Here is a 26,253-nt window from a genome sequence, read left to right as displayed (position 1 = left end):
CAGAATAACTTTGCAATAACTAGGTTTAACTTTTAACCACACATAAATATCTGTGGGTAGAGACTCATGTGATAATTCTAATTGTCAATTCTATTGTTATCTCTTGAGAAAACTAAGCTTGTCTTGTGTTTTATTTGCTCATGATTCCGTGATGAAATTACATAGAGTACAATCCAAATCAGTAATTAAAATGTATATTTCCTAATGAATTTCATCAACAGGTTCTACTCCAAGGATTAAACAATATTGTAAAATATTAGCAAAGAGTAACTTTAGTTAATAATTGTAGTTAATAATTAATAATTGTCACAATTCCAGGAATTACTTTTTCAAAGAACAAGGGTTTTGGGAGCAGGAGTGACACAATCTGATTGATGGAATGACAAAGTAAAGCATTGTAAAGATTTCCAAGTAATGTCAGAACAAAATCAAAGCACACAACATGATTTGAAGCAGCATGGAAGAACCATGCACACTGGCACACATTCAGAACTAGTGTTAAGTTTTCTTGCATTCCTGCGGGATTGGCTTTGGCTTTAGAGCAGTGTGCCCCTGGGAGACACAGCTTAATAAGTTACAGCAGGTTTTTCTCTGTTCATCGAGCTTTTCATACCAGCTTTTAAACCCGCTTTTGATGAACAATGGTGCGAGGCTACCTCTATTACCCCAGCAAATCTGAACAGACTTTGCAAACTGCGATCCAATAAGTGCACTTTCTGAAAAAATATGTTTTATGGTATACTTATGTAAGTATTGGATCTAATTTGCATGTGTCTGTCCAATTGAAAAAATAATTAAATACTTTGCAAATCCTTTCCTCATTGTGCTGTCTGAAAGTCTGGACAGTTTACAGTTGGTACCACATCATTTATGCAGTGTAGAAACTATTGGATGATATGTTCTGTCCATAATACCAGAACACATAGAAGCAGAAGTTGGCCAATTGAGTCTGCTCTGTCATTAAATGAAATTGTGATTGACCTGATAAGATGACCCTTGACTACACTTTCCCGCCTTATCCCTCTAACCCTTGATACCCTTACTGATTAAAAACCTATCTCATCTTTGAACAAACTTAATGAGCAAGCCTATTGAGTCCTCTGTGGTAAAGAATTCCACAGATACACTACCCTCTGAGAGGAAATTCCTCCTCACCTCTGTCTTAAGAATTCTAAGTACAGAACTTTAGGTGCTGGGAGCACATATAATGAATTTTCTCACAACTACCTCGCCTCACCCATGCCCTTAAATATGGAATATTTCTAGGCATCCAGATGATGGTTTATGGATCATCATAACTCAGGCACTGCCAGCTGTAAATTACACTCTGTAGATATCAGTCCAGCCAGCTATGCCAATAGAATTATCAAATAAGATGCTGCTTGACTTACTGAGCACTAATCATTTTCTGTTCTTATAATACCATAGTACTATTCATAAAAAATAATTTTTAGGTCTAGCTTTACAGTTGTGTTAAGGAGAAAAAAGTGATGTTGTGCACTGCATTCAAACAATATAATATGTCTTTTAATTAATTGGCAGACCATGACGAATGCAGCAATGAAACACATCATTGTAATCTCAATGCCAAATGTATGAATACACCTGGATCATATCGCTGCCTCTGTTCCGAAGGCTTCAGCGGGGATGGATTCACATGTGGAGGTATGGGAAAGAAACTCAATTGAAGCTTTTTGTAATGTTTAAAAATATGGCCTTAAATAGAAACCAGAAAATACAGCTTAACATATCATGTTTTACCAGTTAGCAGAAGAGCAACATGTGTAGTGACCAGCATTGATCTAACTTTATACTTTTCAATAGGTGAGAGTTTTCCTTCCATTTTTCTTCCTTTCTAAAACAAGTGAACCGCATGCGGTACAATTCCATAGCCACCAACAGACTCCTTCCAGTACTTCATCTTATTACCCAGGTTACTCACGTTGACCTAAATCATTCACCCTAGCGGGTTATTACCCCATGAGAGATAACATAGTTGAGCCCAATCCCGCCTTCACCCAATGCCACAAAACAGACTTCCAGCAATAATAGCAAACAGGAATAGGAACTCCAGCAACTCAAATTTACCCTCTCCCTGGACTAAAATAGCTGAAGCCAGTTGTAGATCCTCTACTCCTTCCTTACTTTAGATCAGTTATCTCTATTCATTCTAATGGCTCAGTGCCATATACTCACAGGCATTTCAAAAGGACCCAAGTTACAGTTATTTTACAAATTGACCGTTGAGTAACAGATCTTTAGACCCTTAACATCACATCTTTAGCCTGTAAAACAGCATAGTGCTGGTAATTCCAGTGCCATGGTTGCCAGTTGAGGTGAAAGATGGTACCCACACTATTCCCAACCACTTCCAACATGGCCCACATTGATCAGCATGTTGTTGAAGGTAATACTGTAGAGATTATATCATGTGGTGGATGTATGCAAAGCAGGTTGATTGTGACTTCAGTCATATAATGCTGATTTGATGCAAAATCTTCCATTCTTAGAACTACCGTTCTAGTTAACACCCTCCCTTAAATGTGTACAACTGAACAAACTGCTCGACATTAGTTGCTTCTTCCACAAGGATTACATGTGAGGGTGAAGCAGACGAATGTGAGGTTTGGTTTGATAAGAGATTTTTGGTAGCTGAGTGGATGGACTGGAGTGAATGGAGCAGTGTGTGAGGCTAGTGGTGCAGTGGGTAGGATTGCCATGTCAGATTGCACTTACTGACACTGGCTAGTCATGTAAGCTCATTAAACGTTTCCTGGCACAGCATCCAAGCCCTCAATGTTAGACTGGTGGCATTGACCAGCATGGCCGCCTGCTCCTAGTGCTTTCTAAATACTTCTCTGGAGGGCACCCTGGCTCTCTGACAGAAAACAGCTTCTATCTTTCTGTCAACCACTTGTACCAATGTCGCCAGCATGGCACCCAAAAGCCTGGGAGAAGCCCATTTGCTTATTGCTCAATTTCTGTTCTACCTGAAAGTCTTGGAATTGTATCCAGGTATTTTCAGCCCCCGCTACAGCCAGAATGCATCTTGGTATAAGTGATACAAGAGTTTATATTTATACAGCACCTTTCAAGTATTGAAATCCAAGATGCTTCACAGGAGCATTATAAAACAGTGCATAACACCAAGGCACAAATGGGACAGTGGGCCATGCTACACCCCTCAGCGCACCACGGTACAACGTGGACAATAAATGACAGGAGACCTGCTCCCCGGATCTACCTGGCTCACCATGCCTCGTGAGATCTAACATGATTTTGTCACTTGTCGCGATATGAAGCCCACCCAACATGGGCAGGATCACTTTTTGGGAAATCTGCATATTAGAGCGGGACAGCTAGTCTCACTCTAATATGCAGTTCACTGAGGTAACCGAGGTATTGGGATTTATCCCTTTCGTCTTGGAGAGGGATACCTGGTGCCACCTGGGAACCTTGGCAGTGCCATATGGATGCCAACCTGACATTGCCAGGTGGCAGGGGCACTGCCAAGGTACCAGGTTGGCACTGCGAAAGGGGCCAATCATACATTTTTTGCAGCAGGGTACCCTGTGGGGGGGGGGGGGGTGAGAGGGCACCCGGAGACCCCCTTACACTGAGTTGGGGCGGGGGAGGGCACGGTTAAGGGGTTCAAAAATGACATCCCGATCTCTTCCTGTACCGTGGAATTCTGCCAACCCGTGCTCCTCAGTGCCGGAAACAGGACTAAATGCGGCCTCGGCCGCGCGTGCCCTGCTGAGGGTCCGTATCTAACTGGAGTCACGTTAGATAGCGTTGTCGCCAAGGGGCAGCATGTCGATGAGAAACAGGAGGGGGCCAGGATTGATCCTTGGGGAACACCAGAGGCTGAGACATGCAGTCACTCAACAGGATACTGCAACCATGGAAGTGAGCAGACAGCACAAATTTAAATTCCTGTACAGGAATTTAGCCCCCCTCCCACAATTTAACCCAATTGTTCATATTTGCTGGTGCACCTTTAATCATGCACCGTGAACAGTGACACTGTATATTAAACATGGTTACCTTACTCGCCCTGTACCTGGCTGCCTTATTGCCATGAAGAATTATTCATTCTTGAGCAGTCATTTTTATCTGAAACTCGGTTGGAGGGTGGGAAGTGTATTGATTCCTCTATACAGCCAATAACCTATTATAGCAGAATTTCCAGTCTGCTTGGGAGTATAATATATGTCTGTGTTTCAACCAGCTGCACAAACCAAAACTGTTTAATGGTACAAACCAGCTGGTTAGAAATGATCATATTAGTGAAAAGTTAGGTCAGTCTCCAAAAAGGTTTTGATATGTGTGCACCAGTCTTTAGGGCAATGGCATCAGTTGTAAATGGAAAAACATGAATCCACACTGTGACTATTGTTGTCTATGGATCTTGCTGACAGATATGCCGTTCAGCAGTTGTATGCTACAAATTTTGTGGCAGTTAATCACAAATTCCTGAGAGAACACTGTTCATTCTATCATAGTGAGCATTTTGCCAAAGCTCATAGTGAATAAAGATTATTTTCTAGGTCCTGTCCTCTGTTGCCGATATAATTAATGATGTCTTAATATAGAACTGGCAAAGTCCCATGCACCAATGTTACATGATTGTTTATTAAAACAATTAGACTTAAACAGTTATTTCTCATGAGATATCCTAATTGCACCAATCGCCTCGGCAAGAGTACAGCTAAATCTTGGGAAATGTTCTCTCCGTAGACAATTGGAAGCAGTATGAAATTGTTGTACTATGAGCTAATAGAAACAATATTTTATTCATCTTCATTTACAGATGTGGATGAGTGTGCAGAGAATGTTAATCTGTGCGATAATGGCCAGTGTCTCAACACTCCTGGAGGGTACCGATGTGATTGTGAAATGGGATTCACACCAGCCTCTGATAGCAGATCCTGCCAAGGTTAGTTCGCTGGTGTCTTGCAATTTTGACAGACCAACCTTAAATATAGGTTATGACTTTTTCCAGAAGCAGAATATAGAGGGTAGAATCCACCAGTGTAATTATGAAAGAGCCATACTTTGTGCCAACAGGCAGAAGTAAGGACGGCTTTCCTAAAATAAAAATGGCAGGCTTCCTGAAAGGAAGATATGGCTCAACACCTTTGTACCATTTACAAGGATAGAAAAAAATCCTATTTAAAAAAGCTTACTTTGTAGATGTGTAACAGCAAAGTCAAATTGGGATTGAACATTAACCTCACTTGAACATGTTTTAAGGTACATTTGTTTTACAATGAAATGCTCACTTTTTTATCCAATGAATAAATGCAAATTGAGATAATGGATAAAGGGAAAATAAAGCAACACAATTATGATTCACTAATCACAAACAGCAAAGATGCTTTAAATTCTGAGAGACTGCAAGATAAAGCAACCTTTTGGGTGATATGTCTGAAATGACGATGAGAACTATGTACATAGTTTGAAATGGAGCCAAAATTTTGTCTATTAAAATTAATAGAGTATACTAATGTTCTTTTAAAACAATGAGTCATTTGAGCTGGTGGAATCCATGCTGCCAATATATATCTACTGCAGTGCTGAAGGAGATTTTTCGTCCTTCACTGTAGACGTAAGCTAGAAGCTTGCCATTTGGATTACCTCACTTTTACATCTGCCTGGGGACAGATAAATAGGTCGCAACTCTTTTGTATACATTAAATTGTGGAATACTAATAGAAACTTTAGATTTCCTCTTTTATTTGTCCGAAGCCATCAAAACTTCCCTGCCAATAAGTGAAAGCACTCCCCAGTTAGTGATAGCCAAGCCAGAGAACATTCTGAGTCAGGTTCAGTTTGGCCACCCTCCCCTCCATCCAGCCAAACTCAGCCTGAGCCAGGCCAGATGCTTGAACTAAAAGAAAGGTTTTTGAAGTCTGAACGTTTTGCATGTGTTTGATTGCATTATTTATTCAAAAAACACTCGAGTCTTTTTCCTCATTTATGCCTCTGACTCAATAAATCGCGGGTTCAAGCTGGACTCAGTACATTATTTTCGCTGACACTTTAGCGCACCCGTTAAGAAAATGTTGAATTGCTGAAGGTGCAATGTTCACGTCTTCCTAGCTACACACTAAGATAATTGAAAAAAATGAAACCTTGGGCGGGATTCTCCAGCCTCCCAGCCACATGTTTCTCGGTGGCAGGACATGGCCTCCATTTCCTGGCGGCAGAATTCTCAGCTTCAGTCGCTGTCAATGCGATTTTCCATTGAGGCCACCCCACACCGCTGGGGACATCCGCAGGCGAGGGTGCGCTGTCGATGGGATTTGAGAATCTTGCCGCCAGCAAACGGCCATAGAATTCTGGCCCTTACCTGGTCTTCAGTGGAATCCATTTAGTCTTTAAAAGGTGCTGATTGAATATCCCCAATGCAGACAGGAGAGTTTACAAGCGGAATTCAGTGGCCTTGTCGCACCTGACTTGGTGTCGAAGCAAAGTCGTTGAATCTCGTGAGAGGCCTGCATCAAGATTCGCGATGGTCTAAACGTCTCATGAGATTCAAAGGAATCTTGCGTCTCGGTCTGGATCTCGCTCCCTCTGGCCGAGGTCCAGGCAGGCATATATAAACGATCCATTAGCCTGTGGAATATGTACATTCTCCTCGTGTCTGCATGGGTCTCACCCCCACAACCCAAAGATGTGCACGGTAGGTAGATTGGCCACGCTGAATTGCTCCTTAATGAAATAAAGATAATTGGGTACTCTAAATTTTTAAATACATAAATTGCCACCGTTATTCGGAATGAGATCTTTCTAGGTTTTGTCGGGGCACCTTAAGGCAGAGGATTTAATAATGGACAATTACTTTTCCTACATAAAGTTTTTATTCTTCATCTTTAAATACGCAATGTCTCTGTCTCTTACAGATATTGACGAATGTTCATTTCAGAACATCTGTGTGTTTGGCACCTGCCAGAATTTGCCTGGTATGTTCAGATGTGTCTGTGATGATGGCTATGAACTTGACAGAAGTGGAGGCAACTGTACAGGTAGGAACACAACAGCTATAGAGCTCAGTTACTGAAGAAGTCTTATTTATCTATCAAGCTATTCCTGATTTCCCAATATACAAAAATGGCATAAAGGCCCAGAGATTATGTTGTGCAGTATTGCAGGTTGAATGCTTCAAATGTTTGAATGGAAATTAATTTGTCCACCGTTTTCACTGAGGTTCATCTCCATTACAGTGGTCGACAAAGTCTTTTAATATGTATATGTTAATTACAAATACGTTAATATCAGACAACATTATTTCTAAGCTAGAAAGATAACTAGTACTGCCTAGGATGGGTTTCCCAAATGTTAAATTTTTTTGCCGACAATATGTTCACTTGGCCTCCATTGTGTTCCCGCAAAGAACAGTGACAGTTTTTTGAATAGGCAACAATCTTCAGGTGAACTTTAACATAAATAGACTTTTTAAGTTGAAGATGAGGCTGAACAGTTCATTACGATGGCTCCTGAAAGATTATATCTGACTATAATACCGTACCTATTTGTCACTGTATAAGTGTTACAGTATTATAGATTCATTTGATGACTGCCCCATGGTGCAAAGATAACGTCAATACAGCGTTATAAGTTTCTTTTTTTTATTCTTTCATGGGTGTGGGCATTGCAGCAAGCCCTGCATTTGTTATCCATCCCTCATTGCCCTTGAACTAAGTGTCTTGCTCACCCATTTCAGACGGCAGTTAAGGGGCACATTGCTGTGAAACTGAAGTCACATGTCAGCCCGACCAAGTAAGGATGGCAGATTTTCTTCCTTAAAGGACATTAGCGAATTGTATAGACTTTTACAACAATCGATGATAGTTTCATGATCGCCATCAGTATGACCATCTTCCAATTCCAGATTTGTTGATGACGGAAGTTAATTTCCACTAGTTGCCATAGTGAGAATTGAACCCACGTCCGCCCATTAAGGTTAGGATATGCAGCGAATGGACTTTTGTTTTAGTATCCTGTGGCTTGTTTGATTTAGAATGTTGTTGATAATTTCAGAATGTTGTGAATTGTCTCAGCTGCTGTAATACAGTTTGTCAAAGCTGTCAAATTGTAACCAGAGCTTTCAAAGCAGATTGTTGAATGTTGATTGGCCTAAAACCTCCTCAGTGAGATAAAATGATTTCACTTTCAGCTTTGTAGTTACAGTGCATCAACCAGGAAGGAAAATTCCTCAAGGAAGAGCTGCATAACTATAATGACTTTCAGTTAACACAACATGGTGGAGGTATGTGCTTTTCTAAGTGCAACCTCCATCTACTGTTCCCAATGCCTTGAGGAGATGATTTGATCAGGATGCTAAAAAGTTTAGAAGTGTAGATACAGAGAGTAATTAATTTTCTGGCCATAAAATCCAGAACTAAGGACCACATTCTTGGAACAAAAATCAAGCTATGCCACTCAGAAGTTAAAGTACTTTCCCCACACAATAGGTAAAGAAACCTCTCTTTCACACCCTCACCCCCAAAAAAACGGTCAATTGAAATTGTCGATGGAAATTGACTAAATTTTGTTGAGTAAGATAATCAAGGAATGTGGATCAATGGCAGATAAATGGAGTTAAGGGTCTAATTGGAAAGCGCAACAAGCTCAGGGGGGCTTTATGTCCAAATTCTGTTCCAATGTAATTTCTCCAGCTTGGCTGCAGAGGGAAACTCATACTATAATGATCATACAACACCAAAACCATGACAGAGAGATGGGTACACATATCAAATTGTCTAATCTTCATGAGTGATCCTAGAGAGTAAGTGATGAGTAAAAATAGCATTAAAGCCAAACCCAATGCTATCCTCATCTAACAGCTACACAAAGCACTTTCTAGCAAGGGTCATTGAAAAGCAACGACTAGGAATTTTGGCTCATTATCAGCTTCCTAACCCAGATATACTGAGGGTGGGATTCTCTGTTGGCTGACGCCAAAATTGGGAAACTCAATTGCCTGGAGAATCAGTTCTGACACCGGAATTGCGGCGGGTGCCGATTCCGCGCCAAATCGCAATCCTCCGTCACTTCGGTGGCATCAATAAGTTCCAGAATGCGCAAACAATAAACACCCTTGGCATATCATTAGTGGGCCTGACCCGGTATTCTCCAGGGCCTCCACAATTCCCTGCCTCCAATGGGCTGAATTCCCGACGGCGAGGTTCACATGTGCTTTTAAAAATCGTAATACAAGCGCCGTGGCTGCAGGGGGAGAGTGGGGATACGGAAAATGTCCAACATCACCATAGTTTGTTGACAGTTGTGCCACTGGCCGGGTGTCTTATACCAGGGCTGGGGAAGTAGTGGGGGGTGGCCAGGAGGTGGGCTGTGGGATCAGGATGGAAGGGCACAGAATACCATTGCCACAGCCTGCAAGGAAGCCATGCAACTGCACACGCTGCTGACTGCCTACTGTGAACTTAGGGCCAACGATGGTACGGGTCTCGACCCATCAACAGACTAGGCACGCTCCAGCACAGCCAGTGCCATCTTGTTAGCTGGGATGGTGTGTGTGGGGAGTGAAGTGTGGATATGCAGCTGCAGCTCGTCGGCCTCCTGAGTATCAGCTGCGAATCCGGCACCATTTCTCATTGGAATCGATTGTGTTCTATGTGGCGCCAGTGCGAGCCTCTTTACCATCACTGAATTGGTCTGGCGCCAGTTTTGCTGTCGTGGAAGTCGAAGAATCCTGCCTTGATGTAAACATTTAGTCTCAGGATTGGAGAATCCAGCCGTGAGCTTATTGGAGCAGCATGGCATGATGGCACAGTGATTAGTACTGCTGCCTCACAGCCCCAGGAACCCGGCCTTGGGCGACTGTCTGTTTAGAGTTTGCACTTTCCCCCGTGTCTGCGTGGGTTTCTTCCGGGGTTCCTCCCACAGTCCAAAGACTTGCAGGTTAGGTGGATTGACTGTGCTAAATTGCCCCTATTGTGTCCAAAGATGTTCAGGTTAGATGGGGTTATGGGGATCGGGCAGGGGATGGGTCTAGGTAGGGTGCTCCTTCAAATGATACTCAATAGACTGAATGGCCTCATTCTGCACTGTAGAAATTCCATCTTTCTATGGAGCGTCCCTACTCCTCCCGTAGCTGGATTCAGCTAACGGCAGAGGCCAAAATCAAACCTACTACTTTCCAGTAATTTCGGTTTAGTTTTAACAGCCTTGATCAGTTTAGTCAACAGAGAAGTCAAGCTCAGGGTTTATTCAACATAATGTCACTGGAACCCTTTGATCAGCTCTGCTTCTATAGCAGGAGAATGTCCAAACATTGCTGCGGCATCACTGATCTACGATCCAATTTGTTCAGCTGGGCATATCAATTTTGAGATTTCAATTTGAATGAGCAAAAATTTTAACTAAAAATAGGGCAAATGATTGTTGCTTTTCCACACTTAAGAGTCTAATCAAAATGCAGATTTCGAACTTAGCAGCAAATTTTTATTCACAAATTAAATAAACGTTTTGCTGCTATTTTTTCTGAAAGGGGGATTTCACCCCTTTCACCCACGAACCTCCTGCTCAGCAGTTCTGAAGTCGGGCTGTAATGGAACGCTGAGAGTTCAGATGCGACTTGGCTTTTGTTCAAAACTTTTGACAATTGCTTGAAATATAGTTAGAGATGGTAGATAGCCACATTTATTTTTAAGTCTTTGAAGATTGCCTTAAGGGGGTTTGACTGTATTATGGCCCACCTACCTCCAGTAATTGCTTTACGGAAACAGGAAATGTTTTGTCTTATTATGTCTACAAGCAGCTGAGGTGAAACATTCTGTTTTTAACCTGCAGATATCAATGAATGTGCTGATCCGGTCAACTGCATCAATGGTTTATGTGTCAACACACCGGGTGATTACCTGTGCAACTGTCCTGCTGATTTTGAGCTTAATCCAACAGGAATTGGATGTGTTGGTGAGTCTTTGAGCAGCCATGTATGAAAGCTTGGGGACTCATTATTGTCAATGTCTAATGTATTTATAGTTCCTGTGTATGGAAATCTTGTGTAGCTTACAGTAAATGACTTTCTGAATGAATTCCAGAAGTCAATGTCACAAATATCCTTCTGTGAGAGTCATTCAGGATTGTGACACTCAGCTACCCCGAAATAAAGGACAAAAAATTCAAAAAGTGTCCTTAAAAATATTGGAATTGTTTAAAGGTAAATCTGTTCTGTTTGACATATTTCTGAATCCTAAATATAACAGATCTAGATACAATCATGGCAGTCTCTCATTACCTATAGCTATCCCATTATGGGGTTGATTCTCTGGTCTCCCAGCCGCATGGTTCCGGGTGGCGGGAGGCGGCACCGCGTACTCTGGCAGCTGGATTGTCAGTTCCCGCTGCTGTCAATGGGAATTCTCGTTGAAGCCACCCCACGCCACCAAGAAACCCATGGACGTGAGTGCACTACCGGAGGAACAAGAGAAACCCACCGCCAATGAACGGCCGGAGATTTCTGGCCTAGTTTATTGAACTGGAAACAGATTTTTAACCAAAACTCACAATTCGATGGCCTAATGAATGACACGATTCATTCATAATCCTCAGTTGTCACTAGTTCAGCACTTCAAGCGTCAGGGAATCCCTCAGAGCTATTCCAGCTCCTCCAGTTTTGCCTTACTGGAAGTGCCAAGGGAACCCGATGGAATTGCATAATCGAGTTTTCTGCTTTCCTTTTGGGGAAGTAACCCCAACAGAAGGGGAAGAGCTGTAAGGACTTTCATGGTCACTGCTGGACAAGTGACTTGTTTTCTTACATTTCTCCTTCAATTGATCTTCCTCTTTCCTGGAAGGAAATCCCTCTATTGCTACATTATAGTTCATTTGCACCAATCCCAGTGCCTTGTCCAAATGCCTATGTTAATCTGTGATTTAACAGTAATTGTAAATAACTTATTTGACTGTAGGAGCATTATAGCAGTCATATCCTGGCCTCATGATTGGGCATCAGGGTGCTCTTTTCAACAGATATACAGATTAATGATCAGAAACTTGAATGCTGGTGAGTTTTCTCTTCCCTGGCGTTGGAACACTGAGGTCATTTGTAATCATCTTTCATGCCACCATAACTGACATCAGGTAAATCAGCACACATGAGGGAATTAAAACTAGATTCATCTAGTCTGTGTGACTCAGGGCACACTACTTTTACAAAACGGGTCATAGAATGAGTCCAACTAGCAGTGAATGGTGCAGCAAAGTCATTAATAACCGCACAGGTACATTGTTTGCAATATTTAGAATTACTGAATAGCCCTTACAAATGTACACCACTTTAACATAATAATTCCAAGTACATTTGCCTGAATTTTCTTGCCAGAAGCAGTTACCGACAGCAGTGTCATCATTTTGCTGATTATGCAAACAATTGCATTAATAGTGATTGCTGCAGCGTGATGCAGTTAGCATTTTTTATGAAACATCACTTCAATATTTTTGTAGTCTGAACAAGAGAAATGTTGTAATTAAATTGCTCATGTACAGAAATTGCATTACAAACGTCAGTTTTGTTGGGTCAGTGTTCATTAATTGTGGCTCTTCACTAGATAGTCCAAGCCTGAGTCACATCTCTGCAATTCATCTCATAATTTTTGTTTGAACTAATGAATGTTGTGTTTTCCACAATATAATTTGTTACTTGGAGAAACATTTGACTAAGAATGCCCTGAACTTTAGGTTCAACTCCGTTGGGGATAAAAAGGGATTTGATGTTGAGGTTTCACAGTGCTTCTGTTTTTACAATGATTAACTTTAAAGACCAGGGGCGCAATTCTCCGCACTCACGACGGTGCGGAGAATAGCGGGGTTCGTAAATTTTTACGGCCACGCTAGTCTGACGCCCTCCCGCTATTCTCCCCCCCACGCCCGACTCCCGATACGAATCGCTGCCGCCGTTTTTTTACGGCCAGCAGCGATTCTCAGCTGGCCGATGGGCCGAGTTCCAAGCCCTTTACGGCTGTTTTTACAAACGGCAAACACACCTGGTCTGGCCGTTCGTAAAAACGGCCATAAAGTGGCGATTTTTAAAACCATGGCACCGATTGGCACGGCAGTACCACGGCCGTGCCAAGGGTGCCATGGGCCCGCGATCGGTGGGCACCGATCGCGGGCAGCGGGTCGATACCCGCGCACTCTTTGTCCTTCCGCCGCCCCGCTGTATCACTTCGCGGGGCGGCTGAGGGGCATCCCGGCCCGCGCATACGCGGGTTCCACACAAATGCGCGATGATGTCATCCGCGCATGCGCGGGTTGGAGTCTTCCAATCCGCGCATGCGCGGCTGACGTCATGTGACGCGTCAGCCGGCGCAAACTCTGGCAAGCGGGCTTAACGAAATTCGTTAAGCCCGCGATGCCGGAGTTTACGGCGGCGGCATGCTAGCCGCAACCGGGGACCAGAATCGGTTCCCGGTCGGGGAGGGGGAGGCTGGCGTCAAACCCGCCCGGATTTGACGCCAGCCTTACGATTTCTCCCTCTCTGGGAGAATCGCGCCCCTGAAGTTTGTAAAAATAATGAATCAGGGGTGGGATTCTCCGACCCACCGCCGGGTCGGAGAATCGCTGGGGGTCGGCGTGAATCCTGCCCCCGCTGTCCTCCAAATTCTCCGGCCCTCCAAAAGTCGGCGAGGCGTAAATCGCGCCGCCCGCCTCGGAGACGGCGGGGACCGGTGCGAATCAATGGGCCTCGGGGCTGCCCGAATTCTCCGGCCCGCGATGGGCCGAAGTCCCGCTGGTTTTTTGCCGGTCCCGTCGGCGTGGATCAGACTAGGTCCCTTACCGGCGGGGCGTGGGAGGGCTCCGGGGTCCTGGGGGGGCGCGGGGCGATCTGGCCCCGGTGGGTGCCCCCACGGTGGCCTGGCCCGCGATCGGGGCCCACCGATCCACGGGTGGGCCTGTGCTGTGGAGGCACTCTTTTCCTACGCGTCGGCCGTGTCAGCCTCCGCGATGGCCGACGTGTAGGTGAACCCCCCCGCGCGCAGGTGCGGGGATGACGTCAGCAGCCGCTGATGCTCCCGCGCATGCGATGACTCTCAACGGCCGGCAGAGTCCCTTCGGCCCCGGCTGGTGTGGCGCCAAAGGCCTTCCACGCCAGCCGGCGGGGTGCTACCCCGTCGCCGGCCTAGCCCCTGCAGGTGCGGAGGAATCCGCACCTTTGGGGTGAGCCGACGGCAGAGTGGTTTACGCCATTCCGTCCCGCCTGACCCCCCGCCCCGCCGGGTACGGGAGAATCCCGCCCCAGATGTCTGGACCTCATTGACTGGTTCCCCAATATCTACGACTATGACGTGCAAACCAACGCCAAGAGCCTCGCCTGGCAAAATTTACCATAATGTGCATTTGAACAAGAATCAGAAATATGTAGACAATTTCACATGATATAAATGTTTTTCTCAATGTTATTCTTATATTTGTTTGCTATAGATACTCGTGTTGGGAACTGCTTCCTGGGATATGGCCAACGAGGTGATGGAGGCTTGTCCTGCAGTGTCGATATCGGGGTTGGTGTCACTCGTGCCTCTTGTTGTTGCTCTCTGGGAAATGCCTGGGGTAACCCTTGTGAAATCTGTCCTGATGTCAATACAAGTATGTATACTCTTTTAAAATGCATTTGTAGATAAACAGATAGAAAGTAAGCATGGATTCCTCGGCGGCAGTGAAAGGAAATCATATAAAAGGAAATAAGGAAGTGGCAGAGAAATTAAGCGAATCATTTGTATCGGTATTTGCATTAAAAGACATAACAAACATAAAAGAAGCCTTATTGAATATTCTGAGATGGTAAGAGAGAGTAGATGGGGGTAATGCAGATATAATTATTTGAATCTTGAAAAGGCCTTTGATAATAATGTTACAATATGGTTAGATAAAGCAGCCGGGGATAGTGGCAGAAATGGATTGTTAGTTGACTTCAAATCAGAAAGCAGAGAGTGTGAAGAAAGGGTTGTTATTTAAGAGTGGCAGAAGGTGCAAATTGATTCTCCACAAGGATCAGTACTGTAGCCATTGCTGTTCACACTTTAACAATTTGGACTTTGAAATCAAAAATGTTCATTCTGGATTTGCAGAGGACACCAAATTTGAGGGGGTGGGTGATAGTCAGCCCCAACAAGGCCTGCAACAAATTGCAGGAGGACATTAATAAACTTGCAGACTACACAAATAATTAGCAAATGAAGATCTACACTGATAAATACATATTGAGAAAAAAACAGAGGAGGTAACTTATTACTTCGAAGATGCAAGTCTAGCTGGGGTAGAAGAGCAATAGGATCTTGGAGTACAAATACATTAATTATTAAAAGTTCTGCTACAAGTTAGCAAGGCCATTTTAAAAAAAACAGGCTAAACACTCGGCTTTATTACTGGAAGGATAGAATTGAAAAATGGAGAAGTTATGCTAAACGTGTATCAAACTTTAGTTCAAGCACATTTTGGACTGGATTTTACACTCCTGTCAGTGGGTTTGAAGCCGGTGGGGGTTCATAACTGTGCCATCTATCTGCCCTCGCACAACCTGCCTAAAACCTTAAGGAGGGTGGGGAAGGTGTTGGCTCGCCCACCCTTGGGCCTATTGAGGCCCTGAAGCGACCAATTAATGGGGACAGCTAAAATACTATGAACAGTTTTGGTCCCCTTATCTGAGGAAAGATATCATGGCATTGCAGGCAGTCCAGACAAGCTTCACTAGGCTGAGCCTGAGCATGGAGGGATTTTCTTATGAGGAGCAGTTGAGTAGGTTGGGCCTGTATTCATGATTGTATTTAGGGCAGCACGTCAGCACAGGGGATAGCACAATGGCTTCACAGCTTCAGGGTCCCAGATTCGATTCCCGGCTTGGGACACTGTGCGGAGTCTACACATTCTCCCCGGGTCTGCATGGGTTTCCTCCGGGTGCTCAGGTTTCCTCCCACAGTCCAACGGTGTGCAGGTTTGGTGGATTGGCCATGCTAAATTGCCTTTAGTGTCCAAAAAGGTGGGGTGTGGTTACGGGGATAGGGTGGAGGTGTGGGTTTGGGTAGGGTGCTCTTTCCAAGGGCCGAAGCAGACTAGATGGACTGAATGGCTTCCTTCTGCACTGTATTGAATGGAAGAGCAAGCTCAACGGACTGAATGGCCGCCTCCTGTATTTATGATCCTATTGAGAAGAATGAGAGGTGACTTTATTGAGACACACAATTCTCAGGGCACTTGATAGAGTAGATGCTGAGAGGTCGTTTCCACTTGTGGGAAAGGTTAGGACCAGAGAACGTAATCTGAAAGTAAGGGGTCTCCCATTTAAGACATAAGGAGGAATTTCTTCCCATGCCAGGTAGCGAATCTGTGGAATTCTATACCGCTGAGAGCTGTAGAGGCTGGGTTCTTTGAGATAGACAGATTTTTAATCAGTAAAGGAATCAGGAGTTATGGGAAAGTGGAGTTGAGGATTATCATATCAGATCAATTGTGATCTCATTAAATGGCTCAGAAGTTGCGATGGGCCGAATGGCCTACCTCTGATCCTAAGAAGCAATCCGCACCAGGCAATTCCAATCTCCACCTCCTCCCACCCGAGTCTGTTGAACCCATATCGCCAACTCCTTTCCCCCTCACCAAGGCTCCGATCCCGGATTTAACTGGACTCTTCATCGTGGTGGGACTGCCTGTAGTCCCAGCAGCGGTTACCATGCCAATCAGGATCCAATCGGCTGGCAGCTTTCTAAGTGGATGGAGGGGTTCCTCGAGGGATTGGAGAAGTAGTCTCACCTTAAAGGAATTAATGCTGCTTCCAGATTTAAATTGCCGGGAGCAGCTGTCAGGATGATGGGCGGGACTACCCCCAGCCACCTCCCCCGACATTTTAGCTGTGGGGAGCCCTGTTGCACCCTGTAAAATGTATTAACATGGACTGAGGATTGGTTAGTGGATAAAAAACTGAACATCGGAATAAATATGTCACTTTCCAGGTAGCACAGTGTAACTAATAGAATGCCACACAAATTGATTCTTGGGCCTCAGCTTTTAACAATCTTATCTCATTAACTTAGATGAGGGGGCCGAATGTAAGATATCCAAATTTGCTGATAATACAATAGAGTAAACTGTGAGGAGGATGCAAAGGAATACAAAGAGGTTAAGTGACTGGGTATGAAGGGGGTAGTTGGCAAACAGGGCTGGATTTTTGCAGTCCTCTAAGGACGGGCTGGGAGGCAGGGTGGGCGGCTGTAAAATTGAAAGAGAAGGCAGACATTGGAGTGCCTGTTGTTTTACAACCGTCATGAAATTTTACCAGCGACCTGGGAGGAGAAGGATGGTCCAGATGTCGAAGTGACCATTAAAGACCTCTTTCCACCACAGCAGCATTTCACAAAAGGTGGCCAAGTTCTCTGCCACATGCCGAGAGAATCTGGCTGAGCAGATTGGGAAGCAACATTGAGAGATGCCCGGCATCCTTAATAGGATGGTGAACACGGATGTTGCCAATTAGGAGACTGCCCCTGTGAAGATCATGTCGGCGGAAATGCTTCCGACACGGACTTGGGACTCCCATTTGACCATGCAATGTTGGTGGAGCGCTTTGCTTCATCTACAGAGGGCCAGATAGAAATATATGAAGTGGATATAAAATTATTTGATTAAAGCATCTTAAAACTGGTTACCAAGTCTGAACTAATTCCAAGTTAAACTCCGGAGTGCAGCAATGTTAAGTCAAAGTTTCACATTCTAATCAGATGCCAAAACGTTTGCGAAATAGTGCCTCACTACTGAACAATTGATTCAGTCTGACACTGCGGAGTTGAAAACAAAATGTGCAGTATTAATAAGGAGCACATTAACTAACATGTGTTTCAAATTATTTTGTCTGCTACTTTCTAAAGGTATAAATTCATTGAACATTTTTGTTTAAAAAAAACACACAGGTATTTTTGTATGTAATTAGTTAGTTGCTATCACAGAATGATTTTAAACCTTTGAAATCCAACTTCTGATTTGTGGAAATTAAGCAGAACACTTTGATCTGTCGTACATTAGATCATTCTGCTTGAATTACATTAAATTATTATACAGCAAGTTCTACAGTGTTCACTTTATCCATTTACTCAAATAACTTTGAATGCTTTGTGCTATTTATTTTCACAGCTGAATACAAGACACTCTGCCCAGGGGGTGAAGGGTTTAGGCCCAACCCCATCACTGTCATCTTAGAGGGTAAGTATGTGGATATTTGTCGCCTTGTAGAAATGTTCCAATGAAAGTACTTGGGCTCTTAAATCTCCAGGGAGTGGGTTGTGCATCCACGTTTAAGTGTCAAAGTCCGCCTGACCATTACCTCCACTGATGACCTTAGTTTGCAGGGAGATGGTCACTCCATTTGTATAAAGTAGTAAGTGCTACACATATCCATGTTTGTTCACCTTGTTACACAGGCCAGAAGATGTGTGAGATGTCACAGATTTTGGAGGGAGAGGGGTGGTGGGAACGTGATTGTGGCATACATCAGCCTAGGTCCCTCCAAAAAGAAAGCAAAAGTGTCACAGTGGTCCATTTTGTAACATGTTTATATTTAAATAATAAGACTTATTGGGCGGGATTCTCCCCTACCTGCTGGGGCGGGTGGCACCGAGGAGTGGCGTGAACCACTCTGGCGTCGGGACACCCAGAAGTTGCGGAATTCTCTGCACCTTTAGGGGCTAGATTGGAGTGTTTGGCGCCACGTCTACCGGCGCTGAAGGGCCTCCGCCAGCCGGCTCAAGTTGGCGCATGTGCGGGAGCACCAGCAGGTGCTGGCGTGATCGCAGCGCATACGCAGGGGGGTTCGTCTCCGCGCCAGCCATGGCGGACTGTTACAGCGGCCGGCGCGGAGGGAAAGAGTGCCCCCACAGCCCAGGCCCGCCTGCGGATCAGTGGGCCCCGATCGCGGGCCAGGCCACCGTGGGGGCACCCTCAGGGGCCAGATCCCCCCCCCATACCGCAGGACCCCACAGAGCTAGGTCCCGCCGGTACGGACCTGGTTTGATTTACGCCAGCGGGACTGGCCGCTTGGCGCATCGCGGCCCGGAGAATCGTGGGGGTGCCACTGCCAGTGGCTGCCGACAAGCGCGATTCCCGCCACCGCCAAAACCCCGGCACGGAGAATTCGGCAGCCGGTGGCAGGGCAAGATTCACGCCGCCGCACCCCCCACCCCCCCTGGCGATTCTCCACCCGGCAGGGGGGTCAGAGAATCCCATTCATTATCTTTGAAGCATCAAGGCCACTATTCCTGCCACGACATCAGGTGGACTTTCAGCTGGTCAGCATGCACACATATAGCTTTGTGGGCACACATCAGTGTGAGATGTACAGCAACTGCATGACAATAAGGTGATGAATAGCCTCTAATCTGGCAGCAGTGATGGTTCTGTCATTCCACAGCAATCCACTGTTCCCTCCGTCTTTCAAAGTGTCTGCTGGCTAACAGGGGCTATCCGTTAGGCAAAATATTGCAGATGCTGGAAATCTGAGAAAAAAATAGAAAATGCTTGATAAACCCACAGAATCTTCTCCACCAGCCTGGCCATCTCTGCACACTCCATCTTATCCCTATGCGACGGTATCGATATAAACTCCCCTCTGACCACTGCCTTAAGCGCCTCCCAAAGCATGGTGAGTGAAACCTAATCCGTGTCATTCAGCTCCACATACCCCCGAATGGCAGGCCTCACCCACTTTCACACCTCCTCATCTGCTAACAACCCCACACCCAATCTCCACTGTGGGTGCTGCCCCCGCCCCCTCCCCCCTTGCAAGTCCACCAGTGTATCCAGGTTCTTGAAGGTAGACTGGTGACAGTGATCATAATGACTATCTTCTTTCACTACTGTCCATGAGGGAAGAGGACTTCGTGGTCACTTTCTACCCACCACAACCACCAGTGCTGCATTAGAAAATCTTGGCACATGTTCTCTGACCTATTGTGTCATTTCCATTCCTCCTACTCCTCATAATCTCTCCTACAATGGCTTCAACCACAGGCTGCAGCCAGAATGCACCTCACCTTCAACCGGTCCAGCTGGTTTGCAGTAGTGCAGACTAGCAAGAAGTGCTGCTAGCCCCGCACGAACTTGGCCCCACTGCGGAGATTTGCAGCCATTCAGCGGTGCATTTAACGTTTTGCTGCTCCCTACTATCATCACAATTATCAGGCAATAGAACACAATTTATGTTCTGCTTGCATAACTTTGAACTGGCACAGGTTAATCATGAATCATGTTCCCCATGCTTGTTGCATGAACAATCAACGTTATGGCCCATTGTCTATGTAGATACAAAGTCAGAGTGACCTGCTTATGTTTTCAAGAAGAAATTAGGAAGTAGTGCAGAACCAATGGCAGTGCACTACTTCACAGCCACTCAGTCAGAAAAGCTGTAAGAAAATACTTTTAAGGTGATTCCTCGGAGTTCAGAAGGAGTATTAATATTCTACATGGCCCCACAAACATCTTTCCACCCCTTAAACTCTTGTGTCCATTTGCCATACAGGTTAACCTCTGGTTTGGTTTTGTGGTCAACCTATCAGGCTTCTTCCCAATCAGTGAGGTGGGTGGATCAATCTTGGAGACTGGCAGCAATTACTTAAATGAGGCGCATTAATGAAAATGGTTCAGACCTCACCCTGAATAGGTTGACGGGCGGCAGTGCCACAACAGTATGTCACCCGCGCATTCAAATCAGACACATGAAAATTCCCCCTACACAATCCTATTTTCATCTGTGGATTCACTTCCCGTAACAGCCTCCCCGAACAGGCACCGGAATATGGCGACTAGGGGCTTTTCACAGTAACTTCATTGAAGCCTACTCGTGACAATAAGCGATTTTCATTTCACTTTAATGCTATTTGAGTTCAATGATCTGAATTGGAGTGGTGACAATGTTTTAGTGAGGACATGCCCTCTTGTGATGTGCTTTGTGAATGTTTCTCTGGCTGTATTTTGCTTTTCAGATATTGACGAATGCCAGGAGCTGCCAGGCCTGTGTCAAGGAGGGAACTGTGTCAACACTTTTGGCAGCTTTCAGTGTGAATGCCCAGCTGGTTACTACTTAAATGATGAGACTCGAATTTGTGAAGGTGAGTTAGAGGCATATTTGGAAAGGAGCTGTTAATACCTGCAATGTTTCAATTAAATGTATATTTTTTTAAATGCCCAAAGGCAATTAATTGAAAGGGCTGCGGATGGTGGTAGGGGGACCAAGTGAGGGACGTAGCAGTGAAACAACTGTTCGGCATCAAAAATGGGCATCATATCCTTATAAAGAAATAATCCACTGTGTCTTCACAGATATTGATGAATGTGTCACCTACCCTGGTATTTGCGGACCTGGGACATGCTACAACACCTTGGGTAACTACACATGTGTCTGCCCTCCAGAGTACATGCAGATCAATGGTGGGAACAATTGTATGGGTGAGTTCTGCCGATTATTGATCCCTCAAAATTGCTGAATTTATAGCGCAAGTTCTATCAAACAGCATCTGAAAAGCAAACTTTCCTCTGGAAATCTGCACAACACAGTGCAAAACCAAAACACACGTCATTCAATGCATTGGAATGAGGGTTTGCTATGGGAGTCGTCAAGGCAATAATCAGTGATACTGCTTGACTTTTAAGTTTCATAGCCTTTAAACTCAAGTATTTCCAAATGTGAAGTAATGTCTCACTTGCAGTGATGTTGGTGCCAGTTATCCGAAGCTGGATAAATGTCATCTCAGGAAGCAATGTCAGAACATACAGTTCTTTGGAAAATTAGCATTTCCCAACCTTTCCTAAAGTATTTTTAATATGTTATTCTTAATTACAGCTGTAATTAACTTCAGGGTCAACAATATTCAAAGATCAAACATGAATTTGTAGGAAATATGAGCAAACTTATCAACAAATCTTAGCCAGATGTGCATAGTTAATGTTTTGCGTTACTTTTGTATTTCTACACAGTTTTCTTTGCATTTATGTGGGAGTGGTTCAATGGAAAGAGTTTGTTTGTCAAATTATATGAGAATTAAAGATTTTGAGGTATTTCCTGAGGTTATTCTATAAATTCAAGACACTGCACTCATTAATAGGAACAAGTGATGCATCTCTATTCACATGAAAGGGAGCCAGCAAGTAGACATGAAATTCGGCTTCAGTAGATTCAGACAAGTACGGAAATGAATTACAATCCCCACCACTTACACCATACACCCTCAACAGGCAGCCAGCCACCTTTTATTGGACAAACAGTGAGAACAATTTTCATTATGGCAGTATGATGTATGAAGTGTGCCAGTGATTTTGACCAGCCTAGTAAGTTTGCTCCTCCCTCATCCTCTCCATTTCTGAAATCAGTCACTTGTCTTAATAATGGGATTCACAACGACCTCAAAAAGGAGCCAAGTAAAGGGAGAGGGGAAAAGTGAAACACATGATCAGAACCCACTGTGAATTTCTCGGCTGCTGTTTGATCCTTAGCAACTGAATATGGTTTGATTTCAGCCTGTCAAGATTATGTGAGCTAACTCTGGTCTGTTAAGAGTAACACAATGAGGAGACTTAATGTTGAAATCAAAATGAGGATACTTAACGTATGACTTAACCAAACACTACTTATAATGGACAAATTGTGTTAACACCCACTGTCAGTGATGGGGGAGCTATTTCACATCCTCTTTAATCAGAGCTCTCAAAGACTAGTGCTTCTCTTGGAATTTCCAAATATATTAACATCTAATAGAATGTTGGCAGTGCATGGTTGAATGTCTGGCCAGAAAGAGCAAATGAGTTGGTATGTGTTGATGTAAAGTCCAACCTAAATGTTCTACCGTCAACAGACAGCCAACAAATATAAGATCAGAAGTATTTCAACAGACATTTAAACGTAATGCCAGATTTTGGTTTTCATACCATATTTTATTTATTCCAGACATGAGAAAGAGCCTGTGCTATCGACACTACAACGAGACCTGTGAGAATGAGCTCTCCTTCAACTTAACCAAAAAAATGTGCTGCTGTTCGTACAATGTCGGTAAAGGCTGGAACAAACCTTGTGAACCATGCCCGACGCCTGCTACATGTGAGTCAGTAACAGTATTTCCCACCATTTCCACACTTCTCGTCACTCAGTTAATAAAAGCAGAACGTTTGGTGAAAATAATATAACTTTCGTGACGTTTGGAGGATTCTAAATATTGGGAGAAGTTTGAGTTGAAAACCTGCAGGCACAGTGTGTTTTGCTGCAGTGATCATGGTTTTTACAAAGGATTTTGTTTTGCTTCTGAGAAATAGCAGGTGAAATTAACCAGAGGAATGTGGCTTGACTGGGGAGGACCCTGGCGAGCTAATGCTGTAGAGATTATGGATGGGATTCTCCATCCTGCCAGCCCCATTTTGCAGTGAGGCGTGCCCCAACGGCAGCGGGATTCTCCGCTTCTGCAGCTGGCCAATGGAGATTACCATTGTGGGCCACCTCATGCCGTTGGGGAATGCACGGGCATGGGTGCACTGCCAGCAAGAGAAAGGATCCCGCCGACGAAGAATCCCGCAGCATATGTTTTTCAGCTTGAGGAGGTGAGGTCATTGCTGGGTGGAGCTCAGAGAGGCAGTTAGTTTGGCGAAGCTTTGAGAGAGAGAGGAGGTAACTTCTGATCTGCCTGACTCAGGCTAAAAAAGAATAGTAATATTTTAAAACAGAGCATTCTTGCCTGAAAACACGGAAGAGGCTGAAACAACCTAGTTGAAGCAGCTATTTGAAGATGTTCAGCCAGAGTCTGAAGGGGTTCCAACAGGAGTCAAATCTGATTCATAAAGCATTTATTACTCTTTCCCCTTTTAAATTTAGGCTGGATTAAGAGCTGTATGTTCCTTTCTTGTTTAATGGAAAATTGTGTAGTTGTATCAAGGGATAATTGCAAACTGTTCTTTTCAAGTGTGAAGTTAAAAGTTTAATATCGTATCCATAATAAAGTTTTGTTTTAGAAATACCAAAGCCATATTTTTCAAGCAATCACTCCTAGAGTAAATCATTCTTTGCGCATAGTCTTAAAATAAACTAAAATTTTGGAGTTTCGGTCCAGTATTGGTAGGTCAAATCATCATTATTCTGTAGCCAATAAAGTCTGGTTAGCATCTTCCACAGTGAGAAATAAGAAGTTGTTATGTTTGCAGAAAAAGCTTAAAGAATGTGCTCTTTGAGCTCATTCTTTAAGCAATCCAGAGGCTATCGATGCAAGGAATGACGACAGGTATCAAAGAAGTGCACTCATGCGAGATTAATACTAAGAAGCGACACTATCAGAGATCACAGATCACCTTGTATTAACTCCTTGGTCACAGCTTCGAAATTCCCCAGAGTAAGGAGGAAGCCAGGAACAAATGGAAGACTGGACAGGCCTCACATGTTGGGTACAATCATTCCACCAGCAGGTTCACACATGAGAAGCATCAGTCCCTCAAATAATCTCAGGTCCTGACAAAACATTTCATGCCAAAAAATCTAGCTTCCTCATCCAAAGGGGAGAGAGAAGAGTAACCTTGAAACTCACCCTGCAATGACAGTATTTCAGGGACAAATACTGCCTAAACCAGTACCAAGCCCTTGAACCAATAGTGACTCGTGTCATGGGAAAAAATAGGACCTTTGAAGGCTCATGCTGACTCATCACATTTTCTCATATACGCTGCAGTGATAATACCATCCGGAAGATGGATATTGCATTGATTGCTACCTGTATAATTCTCAGCAGGCAGGTCAAAAGGGGAGGATAAGATGACAATGGCAACGCCAGGCTCGCCAAAAGGAGGGGCTTCACCCTCGTGAGCAAGGGGCAGGAGGGCACCCTCCAGTAGCCGAGGATGAGGTTTCCAGAAATGTCATGCACTGGTGCCTTTCAAGACCAAGGGTGTACAGAACACTCATTTATTTCTTGCAGATGAGCGAGAGACAATGTTGCTAATGCTTCCGCATATCCAGGGATCTGGTAGCCATATATGCCATAATCTTCAGGACTTGGTGACATGGGGACTGGAAGGACATTCACTACCAGAGGCTCTGAAAGTCACCAGTGCCCTGACGTTCTATGCCAGTGGCTAAAGTGGGGACCCTTGTGGGATCTCACAGGATTCCATGCATGAGTGCATTCAGGAGGTAATAGACACTGGGCGCGATTCTCCGCTCCCACGCCGGGTGGGAGAATCGTGGGAGGGCCGCTCTGGCACCCCCCGCGATTCTCCCCCACCCCCCCCCAAAATAGCGGTGTTTTGCGACACGCCACTCAGAGAATCGAAAACGGCGACCCGCAATTCTCCGGCCCGGATGGGCCAAGCGGCCTGCCGTTCCCGACCTGTTCACGCCGGCGGCAACCACACCTGGTCGCTGCCGGCGTGAACACAGCGCAAAAGGTGAGTATAGGGCCTGTGGGGGCGGAGAGGGGAGCGAGCACCACGGCCGTGCTCGGGAGGGAACTGGCCCGCGATCGGTGCCCACCGATTGTCGGGCCGGCGTCTCCAGGAGACGCACTCTTTCCCCTCCGTCGCCCCGCAAGATCAAGCCGCCACGTCTTGCGGGGCAGCGGAGGGGAAGACGGCAACCGTGCATGCGCGGATTAGAGCCGGCCAACCTGCGCATGCGCGGCTGATGTCATTAGGTGCAGCTGGCCGTGTCATTCTCGGCGCGCCGCCTTGTCGCCAGCGTCAAGGCCCAGCGGCCGAGATATTTGCGGAACGCCGCTCCTAGCCCCCTGTGGGGGGGGACAATAGGGGGCGAGGAGCGGCCTCCGACGCCGTCGTGAAACACTCCGGGTTTCACGACGGTGTCGGCCTTTGCGGAGAATTCCGCCCACTATTTTTGTCAAGGCCCACAATTAAGTGCACGTCGCAAGAGATCAAGTAAGCCAGGATGCCAAAGCACTGGACTTTGCATATTTGTATGGCTTTCCGCAGGTGCCATCGAACACATAGGAGAGAATTTTAATCCCCAAAATGGGTAGATCTGGATCGGGTGCAAGAATGTTAAAATTCTGAACCCTGGGCGCGATTCTTTGGTCCCGCGCGGCATCGGGAAGGCCGTCGTGAACTCGGCCGAGTTTCACGATGGCCTCGGAGGCCGCTCCGAGCGGGGGGTGGAAGAATCGCAGGGGGTGCCAGGGCGGCGTGTCGTGAGTCGCCCGGCCCTCCCGCGATTTCCACCCGGCGTGGGGAGCGGAGAATCGCGCCTCCTGTCTCCATCCT

The 26,253-nt window shown here is 45.2% G+C and overlaps 1 protein-coding gene across 1 annotated transcript in view; it reads left to right on the top strand.

Moving 5' to 3' along the window:
* The window catches only part of LOC119970306 (fibrillin-2), a 433,007-nt gene that overhangs the window by 314,316 nt on the left and 92,438 nt on the right, over window positions 1-26,253 (top strand). Inside the window, exons 33-41 of the mRNA XM_038804706.1 lie at window positions 1,543-1,665; window positions 4,814-4,939; window positions 6,909-7,031; window positions 10,822-10,944; window positions 14,455-14,616; window positions 18,151-18,219; window positions 20,994-21,119; window positions 21,331-21,456; window positions 22,952-23,101. Of these exons, the coding sequence (XP_038660634.1) occupies window positions 1,543-1,665; window positions 4,814-4,939; window positions 6,909-7,031; window positions 10,822-10,944; window positions 14,455-14,616; window positions 18,151-18,219; window positions 20,994-21,119; window positions 21,331-21,456; window positions 22,952-23,101 (1,128 nt within the window). The remainder of the gene's footprint in view (window positions 1-1,542; window positions 1,666-4,813; window positions 4,940-6,908; window positions 7,032-10,821; window positions 10,945-14,454; window positions 14,617-18,150; window positions 18,220-20,993; window positions 21,120-21,330; window positions 21,457-22,951; window positions 23,102-26,253) is intronic.

The sequence above is a fragment of the Scyliorhinus canicula genome, chromosome 8 (assembly GCF_902713615.1).
Source record: "Scyliorhinus canicula chromosome 8, sScyCan1.1, whole genome shotgun sequence".
Taxonomy (NCBI): Eukaryota; Metazoa; Chordata; class Chondrichthyes; order Carcharhiniformes; family Scyliorhinidae; genus Scyliorhinus; species Scyliorhinus canicula.
Note: the sequence above shows the minus strand (reverse complement) of the source record. Positions and strands in the feature narration are given on the sequence as shown.